The sequence below is a fragment of the Echiichthys vipera genome (genome assembly GCF_963691815.1).
Source record: "Echiichthys vipera genome assembly, chromosome: 1".
NCBI classification, from domain to species: domain Eukaryota; kingdom Metazoa; phylum Chordata; class Actinopteri; order Perciformes; family Trachinidae; genus Echiichthys; species Echiichthys vipera.
The window spans coordinates 25,594,456-25,613,692 of record NC_139826.1 but is presented as its reverse complement, the minus strand read 5'-3'; the positions used below and the strand labels follow the sequence as shown (position 1 = coordinate 25,613,692).

Below are 19,237 nucleotides of genomic sequence, written 5' to 3'. Positions count from 1 at the left end.
AAGATTTCTGCCCGCTATCCGTGTGCTTCATCATACTTTGGATCTTATCTCCTAAGTCTCTAATGTTACCCTTCTGAAGTGGTTGAAGCGCATCTAACTCTTCCTTCATTTAAGTTGTTGTAGAGTTGTTGTGACCTAAATGTTCTTTCAAAAAGAAGTAGAGTTAGAGAGAAAAGTTGACCTCAAGGTGTTTTTGTTAGTCTCGAATAATGCATTATATGAAGACAAGAGAGTCATATTTGTGACATTGGATTATAGCAACTTCATGTGGCTGGACTGGCACTGACAACACAGCTCTTTCTCTGGTAAACAATCTAGAAGGCAGTTTGCTGCAGCAGGACTTCATTTTCCCCTTTGCGACAATATTGTCACAAGCTCGTTTTCTGCAAACAAATAGACCTACTGTGCTGCAGTGTTTGTACACGAACTGGGGATGCTGCAAATTCCGTGACAAATAGTTCGAAAGTAATGCGACTAAAACAAAAGCCTGAAAGAATGCAGATTCCTAATTAACAGGGGATGCTGGTGCAGTGCTGTACAGTACGTGCCCAGTGCAGCTCAGCGTATTATGAGTTGTTACCAGGAACAAGCCTGGCCAAGCTTGCGTGTGTGTGGTCGTGTTTGCATGTATGTGTATATGTGATCAAGAGCTGTTTTTTTTACATTGATTTAGGATTTTTTTTTTTTAATATTTGATGTCATGTTGTTTGTGTGTACATACTCACTGCACATCATTTTTGTTCAGTACACCCTCTGAACTCTTCTGAAATGTCAACTCATAAATCTTTTCACCCTGCTCAGTTGTCTCCCCTCCCTTTGCTGCATGGTGTTGCAGTGAGGCACCACATTCTGTTTGTAACATTCTGCACCTTTATAGTACTGAAGTTTTGCAGCTGTCCTTCAGAGGATTCAGCTGCTGGATATATAGTAATTTATTTACCCTGGGTAGACTTTAAGTTAGGGCAGTGTAAACATGTTTATCTTAGCTATTTTTTTATCTGTTCCCAAGTGTATGTTTATATAAAAATAGCATGTAGATTCAGCCTCTGTAGAGAAGCAGTATTTACTCTATGGTTTTATTGCACACTTGTGCACAGTATTTCACAGCTTATGTTGAAGAATAGTGATTTGCTTTTTTTAGTTTGAAAATATTGTGTATGGTGGTGATGGGAGAAGATAAAATAGGGGATGGGGGAATAAAATACAACACTAACAAATGCCAGGCTTGATAGCATTATATAGCAGTTCAGTATATTATCACACACGGTCACTCTTCACAGTTTTTCAGCTAGCCTGAATGGGACATTTTTATCTGTTGTCCCCATACTCAGACAAATAGCTGTCTTCTCAGCTAGATACATCTGAGTAGATGAAACACACAGGCCATTGCTGCTAAATATTATTAGTAGTGGATTAGAGTAGACTAGACTATTTCCTAACATTACACTGAATCATGTCAGTAAAGAAAACAGGTTTTTAAAGCTCCACATTTTCATATGGGCATACAAAATAAAATTGGAAAAGTTCTATTGCACTCAGTATCAGAAAGCCAGCAGCATCTCGAGGGATGTGTCACAGTTTGGGGTGATAATGGAGAACAGTACTGAAACCACTGGCAGTTACCTAATCCTTGAAAGTCATACACCTTTAAGGCCCTCTGCAGTAGTGGGATTTTCTGTACACTTTGAGGCTTAACGTGCCATGATGTTTCTGTGATTAGGTTGGTTGGGCATCAGAAAAATACATTGATTAGGAATGGATTAAATCTTATTTTTTACAAAGCATAAGAAACACCCTCCAAGTACAGTATGAGGAAGAACTACATAAATTTGGCTATGCTCGAATGTGTCAGACCAAAGGTTTGTTTAGAGCTTTTGGTCTTTATCAGTTTATTTGACAACAAATGTGTTGCCTTAGCTCAATACTGCACAGTTTTGTGTGTCCATGCTAGATATATTCTGGAGTTTTATTTTATTTTGATCTCAAACCAGCCACCTGTCTGTTTCTAATACTATCCTGTGACAGTAACGTGCGGAGACGCTCTAGTTAAAGCAATGAATGGCCCCATCTAACTGAAATCAATAAGCCTGGTGAGCTGGCTAAGGGAGAATGCTGAGCTCTACACTTTGTGTAAAAGAATATGGGATTTCTGACATGGCTGCAGTGCTACCATAGATTTGTTTACAGTCGACTGAGGCCATCATTGTAAGCTATGATGTGGTTGTGTTTGGAAGTCTAGAAACACAGCTGTGCAGGGACGTGATCAGGCGGGAGTATGAATAATGACTTGATACTAAATCTGTCTCTCCCGTGGTGTTGTTTTCTCCCCATCCTCCCTCCTTTCAATCTCCCCCCTTGTCCTGCAGCCACAACCTGAGGGCTACATCATTTCGGCACCCTGTGACTGGACAGATATCCCCTGAAAACACTGAATACACACTACAAGACAGGTGAGTGGGTCTTTTTCCCCCCTGGGAAAGAGGTATGTACTGCATGCCTTAATTACAAATAGGTTAGTCCAAGGTCATGTGGTGGGAGTCTAGAAATAGGCTTGGACATAGCCTGTCTGCCTCCCTGATGAAGCACATCATGAGGCAGGGGAGTTCTATTCTGCAGTAACAATAAAAGCATAAACAGTGTTCATCAGGAAAATGAGCTGCGGACGTAGTCACAACACTTAAGAATGGGCTTCGTAGTAATTTTCATAGAAATTTGAATGTATTTATTGCCATCATGTCATTCATAACTGACTGTACTCACTTGTCAGTGGCTTTGGATTCTGGGGCCCTGAAGTCCTATTCTTCAAATTATTATCTTAATAGAATTTATGGTAATGGCATGACTGACTCTTAATATGCCTTTCACCATGTTAATATCACATCTGGAGTCATGAATCTGCCTCCTCAATCAGCCAATATAATAATAATTTTTTGGCCATTTGGACCATTTTGTTCAGTGTAGTTAAGTCATAAAAATGAAAACCTGACTGTTTGACACTGACTTATACTCTGATACTAGCATTTACAGAATATCCCCAAGATAATTCTCTGCCAAGTAGGTTTTCTACAGAAATACTGTAGGCTATATTAAAAACTAGTCTCCCGCAGCCAGACCTAGCTACTGCGCTGGAGAAAGGTCTGGCTGAATCAATCTTATTAAAAGACTTATGTCGACAAAGGGGATGCTACCGACCCCACGCCACCATTTCTCTGTTTACCCTGGCTAGCTCACTGCAGGCGATAGGTCATGCTTGCAATATGAAACTTTTTCCATAACCAGTGGGCAAAAATGCAAGAACAACGTTGTTAGAAAGCATATGTTTTAAACACATTCTTTTTATATCTTTTCAACCATTCACCGGAAGAACCAAGCAGGACTGCCTGATTGAACGATCCAAATATTCCGCAAAACTTTAGACTGCTAGCTTGGAGGTTGTTGTTGTTTTACGTAGCGACAGAGACTTCGAAAAAGGTAACACGCAGATAGCAGGAGGGAAGGTGAATTCTGTCTGACATAGTCGGCAGGCTTATACGCACTACATCCTGTGAGTCAGACTAATTAAATACCAGTAAGTCATTGACATTTTGAGAACAGGAAGTGTACTAGAATGGCAACATTGTGTTGACTTATTCACTGCAGTATATCTGCCATGACATGACAGTTGGATTTATTGTCATTATTTTATGTCATCATGTGAATCTCATCCTGAAAAGCCCTCAAAGCCGTACGGCAGGTTTAGAGCACAATGTAAGGCAGCAGATGTCTGATTGTATTTAAGCTGTCTGGCGTAAGATGATCATGCATAGCACAGATTCCACTTAACGCTTAAAAGCAAGCTTAGAGACAAGAATTTGACCACCACATTCCCACTAATGAAAAGATGTTCTTTTAAAGCAAAGCAAAACTGATTGCAATTCATGTGCATCCTCCACTGTCATTAATTTCTTGAAGCTGCCAAACTCATTATTCCTCGTTCAGTTCAGATGAGCCATGGATTTGAAGACCATCCAGGGACTTTAAAGTTACAGCCGTCCTACTTGCATATTTTCAACAGTGATAGAATGAAATTCCAGTCATAATCTCTTTAAACTATGGTAAGAATAGCATCAGTTTGACAAGGATGCAGCGACAAGGATGTCATGAAGCGGGGAGGACAAGGTTAAGAAATCTAGTCTCAGCATATACTACAGTGAGCATATTAAAATGATGTATGTGATAAAACATATTTACACATACTGTCATCCCACTGTCAGTATGAACTTCTGACATCACAGCAATTACCTCTGTGCTGTTATGGTTCATAACAAAAGTTATCTCAGGACACTTCACATATGGAATAGGTAAAGACCACATTCTATGACTTATTTATGATTTAAATAGACCCAACAATTCCCCTTGAGTACACAGTGGCAACGAAAACCTTCCCTTTAACAGGCAGGAACGTCAAACAGACCCAGCTCTATGGAGGACTGACATCTGTCTTGACCGGTTGGGGAAGAGGAAAAGGAGAGAGAAAGAGAGAAGAGACAGACAGACAGAGACAAAGACAGACAGAGAGACAGTCCCAGAGATGCAAGCAACCACAAAATTAACAGTAACTATAATAATATCTATTATTACTAAACCCTGTTAAACACTAGCTTTAAACACTGGTTATATACACTACAGTATTTCACAAGGTACGATATCAGTTTTACCGTAAATCTTTGAGGAGCTTTAATTAATAGAATTGTGTTTGTGGATTGTTCTAGTGTTAGCTCAGTCTTAAACAAAGACTTCGTAAAGTTAACTGAAAGAAGAGAAATCTGAATAAGGCAGCTTTAGCAGATGTAGGTCAATTCAGTAACATTGTACAAAGTTTGAATTTGAATGTGCTATTTTAACTCCAAAACACACTTTTCAGTAGACACAAACACACACACACACACACACACACACACACACACACACACACACACACACACACACACACACACACACACACACACACTTCTAATTGCTGTTTGACACTTATTTGTGTGCCTCTCTCTTGCACCCTTCTTTTCATAATGCTGTCGTAGAGTTTAATGGAGAGCGTGACAGCTGGGGTGCAGTCTCTGCATCGAATGTGTGCGACAAAGGCATGACCTCACTATAGCTGCAAAATGTTGCTTCTGTTCACTTTCACAGTGATGCTATGGGTTTCATTCTGTGTATAATGATATCTGAAAATGAAGTTGGTTTCTTCCATGAATCATTGACCCCTTTCCAAGTAAGGAGAACTTCAGTGGGTTCCCTTGAGACCCGTTTCAGATTGAGGACAGAGCAGGAGGCCCTTCCCCATGGAGGGGTCGATCAGCCTTCATTTCACTGGCTTGGAGGCTTTGACTTTGTTATAGATTATCATGCTATGATCAATTCGTCAACTCTACCCATCTGCAACCGCTGCCTTAAGGATTCAAATAATCAAATATGCCCTCATTTCAATCATACAGTAGCAAGAGAAGCAGGGAGAAATGGATCTCGGTGTCTTTCCCTCTTCTCCTTTACATGATATATTATATAAATACAGCTCCTCTCCACCACATGCCACAACAAATCTCCCCGGGAACTGTTTCAGTGACAGTGGTGGTAAACAGTATGAAAGCGTCACATAAAACAGCAGAGTCCCCTTGATATGACAGAAACATCCTGTAAAAAAAATGCTGGCTGCAGTCCAGGCTGTGAATGCAGATGCTGAAAGTTTTGTTCCACTGTGGTCTCTCTTGTTCTACCAGCGCTTTTCTGCTTTAGTCGTGACACACATCTTTAGCTTATCTTTTCCTTTGCTTCAGTGCAGTGCAGCAAACAAGGCAGGAAAAAACAACAGGGTTAGTGCTGCTTTTAACCCATTTGCGGAACAATGCAGGGAGACAGGTCACACACAGGTTTCCTTTTATACGTTCACTCCTGCAGCCAGGAAGAGGCTTTAGCAAGTACTGGACAGTTGCATGTCAATGACTCTGGTTAACTGACTGCAGATGAGTTTGGAAAATGTTACCTTCCCTTATACTTGCTACTTATGTTTTGGTAAAATAATGTGACCATTGTTTTTTATTATACTATATGTTTTATATGTGTTGTGTATTTCGGGGGCACTATTAATTAATCAGTGTTTAAATAAAGGTCTTGATTGATTTATTGATACCTTCTTAAGAAGTGGTTATTTTCTAGGCCCATACGAGGGAATTTGAGCAAATTACTTTCAAATAAACGTGAAATAAAATGTAAGTAAATGTTTAATTGTTGGTGCCTCACCTGGTGGTTCCAGCATCACAGAATTAGCCTCTCCTCTGGTATTTTCATTTCCAGAGTTTAATAAGCACAGTGCTGTTGAACAGTCTTAATCTCTGGATGTTTCCAGGGGCATGCCAGTGACTAAGTTGTAATCCAGTGGTCTGCACTGCACTGATATAAACAGAGCACTTTTAAAATGCGATTCAACAGGAGTTCTTATGGATGGAATGTAATATCTGATGGAAGGGCATGTTATTACTTAATCTGCATGGACTAAAATCCCAAAGATACATTTCTGGGACATGTTAAATCAAACTGATCCTGGCTGTCTCCAGTGCTCCTGTTATCGATGATACATCACACACAGGACAACTCAAAGGCTGCAGTAGCGTGGGAAAAAAAGTCCTTGAAATCAGGGGATTGAATACTAGGTGATAACTGCTAGCTCACCTTCTGGATGCTATTTCATTGTTAGATTTTCCATTGCAGTAATACACTTAAAACTCACCTCCAGAACAGAAATATACGCTATATACTATGGATGGTTGCTTAAATATTTCTAATAATGTGTTCTGCAATACAAATCTGACACCAACGTGTCACTGAAACTGAATGGGCTATGTATTTCTTCCATGCTGATTTTTCTGGATACACAGAAACATGATGATGTCCTATGGAAATGTGAGATGGGATGTGTATATAAACACCCAGGCTTCACATCCAAAGAGTTTCATCTTGCTTGGGTTCTATTGTTTTGTTTGTTTGTTTTGTCTTGATATCTGGGTGTGTGTATGATGTGTGCCACCCGGGGTGCAAGTCTGACCAAGTGTCACTGGAGTGTTTGGCACGCAACGCTTCCACTTTTAACACATCCACTGCAGAGCCATTGGCTGTGACAGGTCGCGTGGTGGTGTCAGGAAATAGTCATATCCTTTATATGTGAAAGCTCAGCATAGGGCTGTGCTCTGTTTCCCTGTGTGTGTCTGTAGTTTGTCAGAGGAATAAAGAAGGAATATCACTAGCCAGTGCTTCCCATCCCATCTGTATTACTGATCTTCGTCTATGCTGCCTTTTCCACTGTAGGATAGAAGCCCGTATGTCCAAGTCAGCAGCCAATAAGAGATGCCCGGGCATGGTCACAGAGTCCTCCAAGGCTGTGACCTCAGCAGCGGTGGATGCCTCTTTAGGGTCAAAGGTGAGTATCATTATTTGTCCTGACTGAGATCCCAACCGTTAATTATGTCAACTATGTTCTACTTGTGTTAGTCAGTTTTACTTTATGAATGATCTTACAGCATTTATAGAGAAAATGAATCCTAAAACAAAATCAAGATTTTTTTTTTTTTAGGTTTTCTAATTTGACATTTATCGTAACTGACCAATTTGTTTTTGGGGTCGCAAATTGCTTCATGAGCTCTCTTGAAACTGGTTAAATCAACTAAGATGACATTATCTTATTCTGATTAACAGCCACAGAGAGCAATGCTTTGCTCATTTTTCAAGCATAATAAAACTCTTATACACATCCACTGAGAATGGACAGGGGTGCGGTTTACAGTATGCGTCTTTTGTGATAGACTTGCTGTTCCCATAAGCATCATGGAAATATTCGCTGTAATTAGGTTTTGTCACTAAATATGGGAGCTACCACATAAGCACAGGACTGTAATAATATCAGAGAAATCTGAAATTGTTAATGCATCTGACTCAAAATATTGAAATAGCTTTTCAACACAATGTTAGAAACACCTTGTAGAGCTGTAACAATCCTCAATCTACAACGATTCTGATATTTGATGAGTCGTTCAATTGATCTATAATCTCTTATAAAATGTCAAACCTTTGCTGGATCCGTTCTCTCAAATATAAACCTTACTGCTTTTCTTTGTCTAATATAACAGCACACTAAATATCTTTGTGTTGGGAACTGTTGCTCTAACAAAACTAGCAAAATTGAAGATGTCACATTAGGCTCTTGGAACTTGTGAAGGACATTCTTATCTAATTTCTGACATTTTATAGACCAAATGAATGAGACAATAATCAGCAGATTAACAGATAACATAAAGAATACTACCTTGTCTGTGTGATGGTTGTTCTGTGTGACTGATTCACCTTACCCTCCGATCACATTTATGAGTCTGAATTGGGTATACAGTACATATTTGTCCCCTCAATTTTTGTGTCTTCTATTACCCAGCTGGTCAACCCGACAACCCCAAGTATTTCTGTAGAAAAGCGCCTGAGAAAAAGTGAATTTTTAAAGAGAAACTGTAGTCTGAAATGACCTTGTCTAAAAATATGCCTGATTATAAATGGATGCCTGTATCCACAGGAATAATAAGTTGGTATTTCCTCTCTTCATTATAGGTGTTAGAAAACGGAAGTTCCAGTAAAGGACAGGTTTTTTTTCCCCTCCAAGTAACTTTACATTTTGCAGTTTTATTTATTATGGTATACACTAGACATTCTCAGACTTTTTTCTATCATGCCCCCTTCAGAAGCCAAAACAAATTCATGGCCCCTTTTATATGTAAACTAATTTAACATTTATCGATTTTTAACTAGATTGAAGGAAATACTGGTAAAATAATCTGTGTTGAATTCAACTAAAACCACATTTATTTAACTTTCAAGGTCCCATATTGTAAAAAGTGAGATTTCAATGTCTCTTTGAGTATAAAGCAGGTTGAGGTACTATATAAATACCGTGAAAGTATCAAAACATTCAATCCACAGAGAAAGGTGCCGTCAGAACCTGGAAAGGTTGTGATTGCGCAACTATATATTATATATAGGTAGAATGCTACTACAGTGCCGTTTCAGTCATTCCCTGGCTGCAATGACAGTGCAGAGACGCCAAGAGCACAGATGCAGGAAACCCAATTAGAGTAGATCGAGCTTTTTCAAGAAGGGGGCTTAAAGAGACAGGCGCTAAAACAAAGTGTTTCAGAAAGAGAGTGAATACAGGTACGTTCAGACAGACAGTATGATGCAAAATAATGATGCTATGATGTTCTTTCATCAAACATCAAAGCATGTAAACATGTTCTAGTAGAAACCCACAATACAACTATGAACCTGGGAATGAGGGTAACATGTCTCCTTTAATTTCACTCCACTGAGTCACCACATAATCAAGCCTTTTTGTTTTTCTTGGTTTTCTGCAGGGCTCCAGAGGTACGGGGAAAGTTCACAGTTTTGGCAAGAGGGATCATGCTATTAAAAGAAACCTTAACATCCCAGTGGTGGTGAGAGGCTGGCTTTATAAACAGGTGAAACAGGGTTCCTCTACTCTTACTATGAGTGTGAAAGAAAAAGCCCACCTGTCACATATAGGAACGCATAGAGTTTTGTGTGGAAACCGTTGTTGTATGAACCGTAACATTTTCAAAATACATGCTCCGACTGCCCTTACAAAACCCTTTTGATCTGGACTCTGGAATGTTTTTCTGAGGACACATAATCTTAAGAAGTATATGACAAAAAAAACAATTGACCAATTCCAGAGTTAGAGACCATTTAGTACTGAGTTAAATGTAGAAGTCGCAGCTTTGTGCCAAAAGCTGAAAGAAAAAGTTAAACTGAAATCATCGTTCTGATGATATGTATAAAGCCCCCCACAAGCCCACTCCCACCCCTCCTGCTCGTTGCTCACCATTGCTGTATTCCCAAACTACACTGTTTTAATTAAAAAGTGAATTAAAATGGGTTCCTGCAAGGAGGATTTCTAAATACACTTTGTGTTGCATTTCCCCCTTCATCTCCAGGACAGCTCTGGAATGCGACTGTGGAAAAGGAAGTGGTTTGTTTTGTCAGACTACTGCTTGTTTTACTACAAAGGTGAGTGTATGAAAAGTGCACTTGGCCATGGTTTAACCAGCCTGGTTTAACTGACAAAAACTAAAAATGTCATGCAAACGTTTGGAGAGCTCTTCTGAGGGAAGATTAATTTCCTGATTAATGACAGCCTAGAATTAGATGTATGACATATCTTACTCTCCACGGCTTTCTCTTCCTCCCACGTCTCCTTCCTTATTAACTTGAGTGTTTTATTATGGGATATAATCTGTGCTTGTGTTGCCAGAGCATCTAACTCCTCTCCTCCATTAATCATGCTGAATAATAGATAAGCCACATGCCACCTCGTGCCACATGCAGCCACATGGCCTCGACCAGACAAGAGTTACCCATGAATTATACCTCACTAATTTTCCTGCTGTTCCTAAATCAGCAATCACTTGTAAATATCGTAAAAATATTTTAATAAGACATTGTACTTTTTGGATTTTACAATACTGTATTTGTGTGTTGTTGCTTCACAGACAGCCGAGAGGAGACAGTGCTGGGTAGCATCCCTCTGCCCAGTTATGTTATTGCACCAGTTGAGCCTGATGACCACATAAACCGCAAATACGCTTTCAAGGTAACACTAAAGTGGCATTGAATGAGATATATGATACAAGTTATCATGCCCATGTGTAGTCAACAAAACCTTTTTACTACAGTTTTTTTCAGAATATTTGTGGCTACATCACCCTTTTTGGTAGCAATTCTCACATACTGGTTTCCCTTACTGTGGTCTCTGGAAGGATGGTTGGGTACTCCATGCTGCCTCGATTCACATTTGCAGATGTTTTTTTTGTCTTTTTTAAAGGCAGTTTATGATTTACTATTAGGGCCGGGTATTGAACTTCAGTACTTGAGTACCAACGGAAATGTGTCTGTAGCATCAAAAACAGACAAACGTTAGAATCAAGTCATAGCATACATTGTTTTACTTATTGTTTGATCAGATATTTCCTGATGTAAATTATAACCTTCCTATTTATATATCATTTTATGCATAGAAACTTTTATGGCTGCTTGTATAACAGTAAAGAAACACTGATATGTTTGAAAAGTTTGGCTCATGGTGTTGAATTAACAAACAAATTATCAGAGTAAGGTAGGGGAAGGTATTGTTTTGTTATTTGTGCCAAAGCAGGTATTATTTTCCATTTATTCTCAGAAAATTGCACGCAACTCAGCAACAAGTATGAAGACTTCTTTATAAAGTCCGATTGTGTGGCATCTGATGGAACTTCTGACCTTCTGGTCGCTGATCTTTTTAAAAAAAATATATGTATTCTGTTCACTTGTGCATGGTCTGATTTTATTAACCTTAAGGGGCAGAAGTACATTTCCCATTCTGTTTCGGTAGTGTACAGTGTACTGGAGAGGCTGCAGCAGTGCGGTATAGTATGCACAGTGCATTGCTTTGTTCTTTCACTGAAATCTGAATGGCACATAGCTCCCTAATTAAACTGTACCCATAGAGCCAGCATTTTTAACTGTGTCCTTTTTATTTAAACATGTGCGACAGAACTTTTCCTTGCATACGGCAAAGTATTTTCCTCTTTTCTGTGTGTGAATTCTGCTAGATGACAGCAAAGGGATTTATGCCTTTTGCTTACAGCAGAGTGTTGACAATATCCAGCTCCTCCTTTGTGGAAACACAGAGGTTGTTGCAAAGAACAATAGTGCCTGAATGTTTGATGCACCACTGCAGCCTCAGGACATTCTGTTGCAATCCTTTCAGCTCCTTTGTACTTCGGCTTTTGTTCTAGGATTCCGTGTATATGTGTGCATGTCTGTGTGAGTATGAATGTTTGAGTGCATGTGTGGTAAGCAACTCCTGCGTTTTAAAGATCATATCACATATAATAATTGTGCTGAGGGAAATATAAATTATACATTCATCCTATTCACTGTCTCCTCCCACCATTTGCTGGGGAGTATATGTAAGGAGAGGTGAAATGAGTCTGGGCTCTGCTGTACCACCATGTATTTAAGAGATCCATATTCCCCTCAGCTCTCTCTGAGCCATCATGCATTAAAGAGATTTCATTATGTCTAGCTGAGGTGCTTTGGAATTTTCTAGTTACTGCAAAGTAAGCATGACAGCAGCTCAGTATTTGTTTGATGTTGTTTAACAACAGGATGTTTCAGGCTGTTAGAGCTACTGACGTAATGAGAGATCGTGACACTAAAAAACTAAATCAATATGATTAGCAGTTGATTGGACACGATAAGAAAACAGGTTGTGTCATTGCAGTACTTCCCTGAAGCATTTACACTTCCCTGAAGCACTGAAGCCATGACGATGTGTCTGATCATAAAGGATCAAAACACCTTTGATGCTGTCACTGTTAGTCATTCTTGCTTCTGTGTTGACTGCCATAAGACCACAGCCGGAGCCATTTCTATTCTTTCTTATTGAGTCAGCAACTTCCTCTTGTGTTCTGTTGTTCTCTTATTTTCGCTCATCTCGCTGTGTTTCTCTCACTCCCCGTTGGTCACTTGCCTCCCCTTGTGACCTGGTGTGTGTGCGCGGGCGGAGTGAGTACTGTACCTGCGGGCGGTCGTCCTCAATCACACTGGCTTCCTGTCTTGCATGAATAGGTATTTGATTTCACTACAGCCTCATCAGTGGGCCGCCATCTTCAGTTCATTTCGTTTCATAGCAGGCTAGCAGCTGCTGAATGCACATTTCTAAATGTGCATCAAAGTCTCATCATTTACAGACATGGCCATGGTTACTTCTTCGATGAATCTCCTATAAGTATATGCTCAGTGGCTCTGGTATTTGTCTTTTCAAGCTGCATATCATTTATCACATTCTCATCACCATTCGAGCGGTTGCATACTGTGTAGGTCTAAGCTCATTTCAAACCCATTAGACTATGAAACTGTGCATAATGGTGCTGAATGCTCTTTTACTGTGGTATAGCTGGTTGTCTGCATCAGAATTGGGAGGAGTTTTGAGGATTCAGTGCTATACTGTACCATCGAGTTAAGACAGATTTACTCCACCACAAAAATAAGAAAAGATAAGCTAATGTTTACGATATGTGGTAATGTGTATCCTGACTAAAGTGATGCTACTGTTTGTTGCAGTTTGTGCTAAAGGGATTGAATTTTTTTTTGCTAATGCTTTTTTAAAAAGCAGTTGGAAAATATAACCTTTTTTTCAGTAAAATGTTGCTGTAAACTTTGTCCTCACTGAGATTAGAGCTCAGTTAACAATAAAACAAAGTTTTTCACTCATCAGCCTCACTGACAGCTTTTTCCTGTCTTCAGTAAGAAGTTCTCATATATATCCTCTTTCTCTCTCCCTTTGATAGGCGAGCCATACAGGAATGCGCTCCTACATTTACAATAAGAACTCTGTGATTGGCTCACAGGCAGAACACTGCGGGATGCGGACATATTTCTTCAGTGCGGACACACAGGAGGACATGAATGGCTGGATCCGGGCCATGAACCAGGCTGCACTGATGCAGCAGAGTCACACTATAAAGAGGTGGGTCTCGCTCTAAAGAGTAGGATTAATTTCTCTCATTGGCTCGACTTCTACTAGTACCAACATCTTACCGCCGCGATAAGCACAGCAGTCCCTGTGAACTGGATATTTCTTAGGATGATATCATAAATGGAACCTAGGAGTATTTAACCAAATAACAATCATCTATTTTGCTTGAGTGTTTTGTATTGAGATCTTTATGGATCAACTACAGTCTCTACTGCTTCTATATCAGTTTCATAACTGAAATATGCTCCTTTTTTGCCTTCATGTGCTTTATTTCAACAGCATGAGCAGTCTTCCACAGCAGGTCCAGCCCTGTCCGTCTGTTCTGGGGCACTCAGATGTCTGCAGTTGTGTGTGTGTGTGTGTGTGTGTGTGTGTGTGTGTGTGTGTGTGTGTGTGTGTGTGTGTGTGTGTGTGTGTGTGTGTGTGTGTGTGTGTGTGTGTGTGTGTGTGTGTGTGTGTGTGTGTGTGTGGTATAGATGTGGCTTATTGCGGCACATTTCCAGCTGTGCACTTATACTATAATAGGTTTCCACAGCAGTAATTTATTATTCATTATTCACAATAAATAGCAGAAATAGTCTACAAAACAGTCGGATTCTCTGTGACTACTGTTCTGTATCTCTGTTAAAATAGAAAAAAATGCATTTACACATCTCAGATTAGCTGGATGCACAACATGGTTTGGATGGTATGTGCAATAATGCCACCTAGAGGCCAATGCAAGTCAGTACACCTGAAATATTTATTTTGGAACGTTCCACACAATCTTTAGTTTGGTCCCTTGAAATTAAACATTAATTATATGAAATGCTTTGCACTAATGAAGTAATAATTATTGCTTAACATGACATTTTCCACTGAGTTCTGTGTGAGGTGATCTTTGCTGCATCTACCTTGAGAACATGTAACTCAATTAGCTTAACTAAACCTCTTTGAGAATTTCCATTCTTTCCTTCATATTTTATCCCTTGTTACTAATTTCTGCAGATATTAGTCAAGGAGGAAAAGGATTTCTGCACATAAGTGTAAAACCTAATGAATTACAAGTAGGGTTGCACTGATTGTGAAAGTCTGGGCCTTTACAAGCCTTTCTAACCTTTCAACACAACATGTAGTGAGTGCATAATTGATGCAACACAACAGATAAATATCGGCCACTGCCATCTGTGAATGCCATCTTATTTGCTGATAGGCCGATTGCAGTCACCAAGGCGAACATCAGCCAGTACCAATGTTCAGCCAATAAATTGGTGCATCTCAAATTACAATTCTTATTTTAAGACATAAAAGAGAATAGCACAATACCCAAAGCTATTTGATGAAGACAAAGTGTCATTTCTGTTCTCTGAGAATTCACTCTGCTCTCTTTGTTCAGAAAGGGCTCTACTCTAATTCTTTCCTCTCTATTGATTTTTTTTAAATACAGATGGAAAGCCCCTATGGTCTCTGATCTTTTCTAATAACAATTTAGTAATGAATTTGACCGCATGTTCAAGTGTCTCTGGAAATGGATTGGGAAATTACCTTTAGGGTCACATAATGTTAATTTAAGTGTCCATTGTGTTTTTATCCACTGCTTATTACCGCATAATCCCTTGTGTCGAGAATAGTGCTGCACTTCATCATAATATATGATGAAGAAGGGTAATTAGATGATGGTTAAATAACTGAACAAGTGTAGTCGTGTGTAGTAGTTGAAAGATTAAGTACTTATAATTTAAGAAAGGCTGTATGAGACCATTTATTTCAATTGTATACAGGTAGGTCTAACTTGTGTTGATATATTTAATCGTCCTGTCTCACTCGTTCACAGGGAGGTGGAGAATACAAAGAAGGCTGAACAGCAGGCTGTCCCACAAACCAACCATGTCCACATCAACTCATCTCAGTCAGAAAGCCTCCGCAGGTCAGACAGGGAGGAACATCCGGATAATGGTATCCAACTGGCCCATGGAGACGAGGTGAAGTATGGATTAGAGATCCCAGGGAGGCCCAGCCAGTTAACCACAGAGGAAAGAGGAGAGAGGCTCTCACCAGACTCTGGAGACTCTGGTGCCGCCCACAAGAACGGACAGCAAACTGTAATCCAAGTGGCTCTGCCACCAGAACAGAATGGAAATCTTGTCTATCAGAGGGGCTTCGTTTCACGGGCAAACACTGAGAAGCATGTGCAGAGGAAGAATACACTAGCTCAGGTTGAGCAGTGGGTCAAGGTTCAAAAAGGGGACCCACCGAAGAGGTTAGTTTGAATCCATAACAGCAGCATGAATGATTATGAAAAAACAATAAATGCCGCCCTCTAGTGGCTATTATGAGGAGTTGTATATTGGAATTGCTCAAATTGCTCTGCTTTATGTAGAAAAAGCCTTGTGAATAGGTAATATGAGAAAAGTAAAATGCTTCCATGGATTTTCTGTCTCAGTGCTCCCTCTGCTGAGTACAACCGTCCTGGGTGGACTCCTCCATTAAAGCCTAAAGCCAGCACAGCGGATGCCACCTATCAGTCGTTGCCAAAGTCTCCCCGTCTCCCATCTGGCAGCAACTCACCTTCAGCAACATGCAACCTGCCCAGTGACTACAAGTATGCCCATGACCGGCTCAGCCACTTTCGCATGTCGACCGATGAGCGCATGGCCACTAAGGAGGGAATGGTGTGGCAGCTGTATGAGTGGCAGCAGCGGCAGCAGTTTCGTCATGGCAGCCCCACCGCTCCTATCTACACTGGCCCTAACTTTACAGACTCTTCATCTTTTAGAGTTACTGTGGAGATGCCACGTTCCATCTCTGTCCCTCTGTCCCCATGTGAGGTCCCACCATCAGTCCCCTCCTCCTTCAAACCCCTGTCCCCTCATAGGCCACACACTCCATCAGACAGACGCACAGTCAGGCCCCTGGATGAAGTTGCACCAGGGGACAGCACAAGATCCAGCTCCCCCGGCCATATTTGTGCCCATCTTTCTCAGGTAGGACACCTGCTTAGGGAAGAGAGGCCTCTCTGTCTTTTTTGTATTCTAGGCAAAATCATTAAGAGTTGCCTCTTAGAGATCTTCTCCAGACAATTAAGACACCAATTAATTTATAGGTGTAATATAAAATATAAAAAATTAACATTAACACTGAGATGGAGAGTATTAAATGTAGTTCTAAATAATCTGATTCAAAGCGCTCGAATACTGTGCAATATAATGTCTTAAATACGTAGAGAAATATAACACTGAAAGAATATTATCAATAATTGACTTTATATTATTTTTTACTATAGCCTAGGTTAGCAAGCATACAGCCTACTAGGAATTAATTATCCATGTAAGGCAATAAGTTAGCATTATGAAATTAAAATGAATAATATTTGTGTAGTAATTAACTTGATCTTAAACCATTTTTAAGAGAAAGCCTAAGGGTATAATGCTGGTCTTATTTTATATTTGTATCAATATCAAAAAATACGGTGAAAAGACAAAATCCATTCCACTAACACTATTGCTATACAGCACAGGCCAAAAAGCATTTTCATCCAAAAATTACACATAAAAGATAACAACATCTGATAACATAACAACACATAAAAGAGCAACACTATTGCACTGGCTGAGATTAATTCATTATGATGACCCTGTCGTTTATTTCTTTTAGCAGTGCAAACATATAACCACGTCCTGCTTGCTGAGTAACATCTACCTGCTGGATCCAAAATGCCAATGCCAACTGAGTTTTTATTTAAACTATGTTTACTTGACATTGGTCAAATCAGTTGTGATGGACAAAATTTACCCTGAAAGTCAGAAGTATTTGGACATTGACGGGTTGCCATGGTTAACCTTAGAGCTGAAACGATTTCTTGAGTCATCGATTAGTGAATTAGAGAGTAATTCAGCAGCTCTTTTGATAATTGATAAATCACTTTTTTTTCCCCATTGTCAAGCAAAAACATCAGTCATCACTCATTCTGTGGTTTAAGATTCTCTAATGTGAGGATTTCATGCTTTCTCTGCTACATACAGTATCTATACAAACCAATTATCTTTGAGTTTTGAACCGATGGTCCAACAAAACAAGCAATTTTAATTATGTCACCTTTGGCTCTGAGAATCATTTTCACTCATTTCTGACAGACAGAGTCTTGGATGCCCTCAAACTGCCAAAGAGGAGTGCTGAGTGCTTATATTTCATTTTTCAAGGAATGGGGATTTTATTGATACCAGTGCCAGTATCGATTCTGCTTATCAGTTCGATTCCCTTATTGATTCTTGATCAATTTTCTGCGGATAAAAAGTAGAAAAATGTTTCAGTGTATTGCTTTTGTTCCCACCCTTACTTGAAATGATCATTTGTCATCTTTCTTCATAAAATCAAGTCACGCTCTGGACCAGTCCTCTCCTCCATGAATCCATCTTGTTGTAAGTTTCCAGCAGTGTAGACGCATACATCATGTCATTGTTTTGTAATGCGTGACTGTCCAAAAAACATGCCGGCCTTGAAAAAGGGAACAGATAAGCTCAGAGGCATACGATTCCAGTTCCGATTCCAATTTGTCAACGGTTCTCAACTGTTAGGTTCTCGATTCCCATCCTCACGATTAACAATAAAACACTTCTCTAGTCCCACCCCATAGACTGGAAACTGGTCCAGGGTGTACACTGTACAGGATAAATGGGTACAGATAATGGATGGATAGAAGTCCCACCCTTGATGAATTTATGGGGTGAAACTGTAATAGTGGCACATGGTGAATGTCAGTAGCCTGTCATTTGCATGGGACTGAAGCAAAAGTTGATGATTCACATGTGAGCCAAATGACAAAGGTCTTAATTTCACGGTAGCTTTGGATAGTGGATGGGAGAGGTATCTATTGATGTCGATGTTGAAGGATGTTGTGAGCTCACAAGAACACCATGGGAAGATTAACACAAGGATCATGAGAAGGCTCTGACTTCTCAGCACACACACACATTGACGCTCATGTGAATCATTTGCAGATTCACACAGTCCACACCCAGGCTCACTCCACAGGTGGTGTGAGCGCCTGTGAGTAAAAGCTTGCCACTATGCCATTCCCCGAACCGTCGCAGCTCTCAGACAGCGCCACCACCGCTGCAGAAGACAGAGCGAGAGGCCGTCCTGTCATCCACACCCTGCGCTGTCTTCCCACCACACCCTCCACATGTGAAAAGATCTCCCTCCAAACCATCACCACATTTGCCGACACACACAAGCCTCACAACCAACCCGTTGGCCTTACACAAGTAAATAAAGTCTTACATGTGCTCTGTTTCAATCATTCACATGAGTGTCAAGGCTCTAATTATAACTATAACATACGGTGACGCACAATTATGGAAAACCCTTTAAAAGAAGATGCATTTTTAACAAAGGGAGCCACAGTGACTCTGCAAGACAAGCCACAGGAGTGATGTTAATGGGAACTAAATTTAGTCTGCAATGAACTTAGTTTTGGTGCATCCAGCATCTTTGAGGCTGATGGTGCTCTCTGGCTGGAGTGCACTTAAGTAATAGCGATCTGTATACCTCTGTGGAATATCATTAAGAAGTATGTTTTATTAGCAGCTAATCCAGTTTGCCCAGGGCTCCTCAGCACCCTATAAACATCTCCACTGTATCTCAAACATC

The 19,237-nt window shown here is 40.1% G+C and overlaps 1 protein-coding gene across 1 annotated transcript in view; it reads left to right on the top strand.

Moving 5' to 3' along the window:
- plekha7b (pleckstrin homology domain containing, family A member 7b) overlaps positions 1–19,237 on the top strand; it is a gene marked incomplete at both ends in the record, with an annotated part of 64,611 nt that overhangs the window by 27,724 nt on the left and 17,650 nt on the right. The window contains 8 exons of the mRNA XM_083917404.1: positions 2,367–2,450; positions 7,339–7,450; positions 9,426–9,530; positions 10,026–10,098; positions 10,581–10,681; positions 13,422–13,600; positions 15,423–15,848; positions 16,032–16,572. Of these exons, the coding sequence (XP_083773530.1) occupies positions 2,367–2,450; positions 7,339–7,450; positions 9,426–9,530; positions 10,026–10,098; positions 10,581–10,681; positions 13,422–13,600; positions 15,423–15,848; positions 16,032–16,572 (1,621 nt within the window). The remainder of the gene's footprint in view (positions 1–2,366; positions 2,451–7,338; positions 7,451–9,425; positions 9,531–10,025; positions 10,099–10,580; positions 10,682–13,421; positions 13,601–15,422; positions 15,849–16,031; positions 16,573–19,237) is intronic.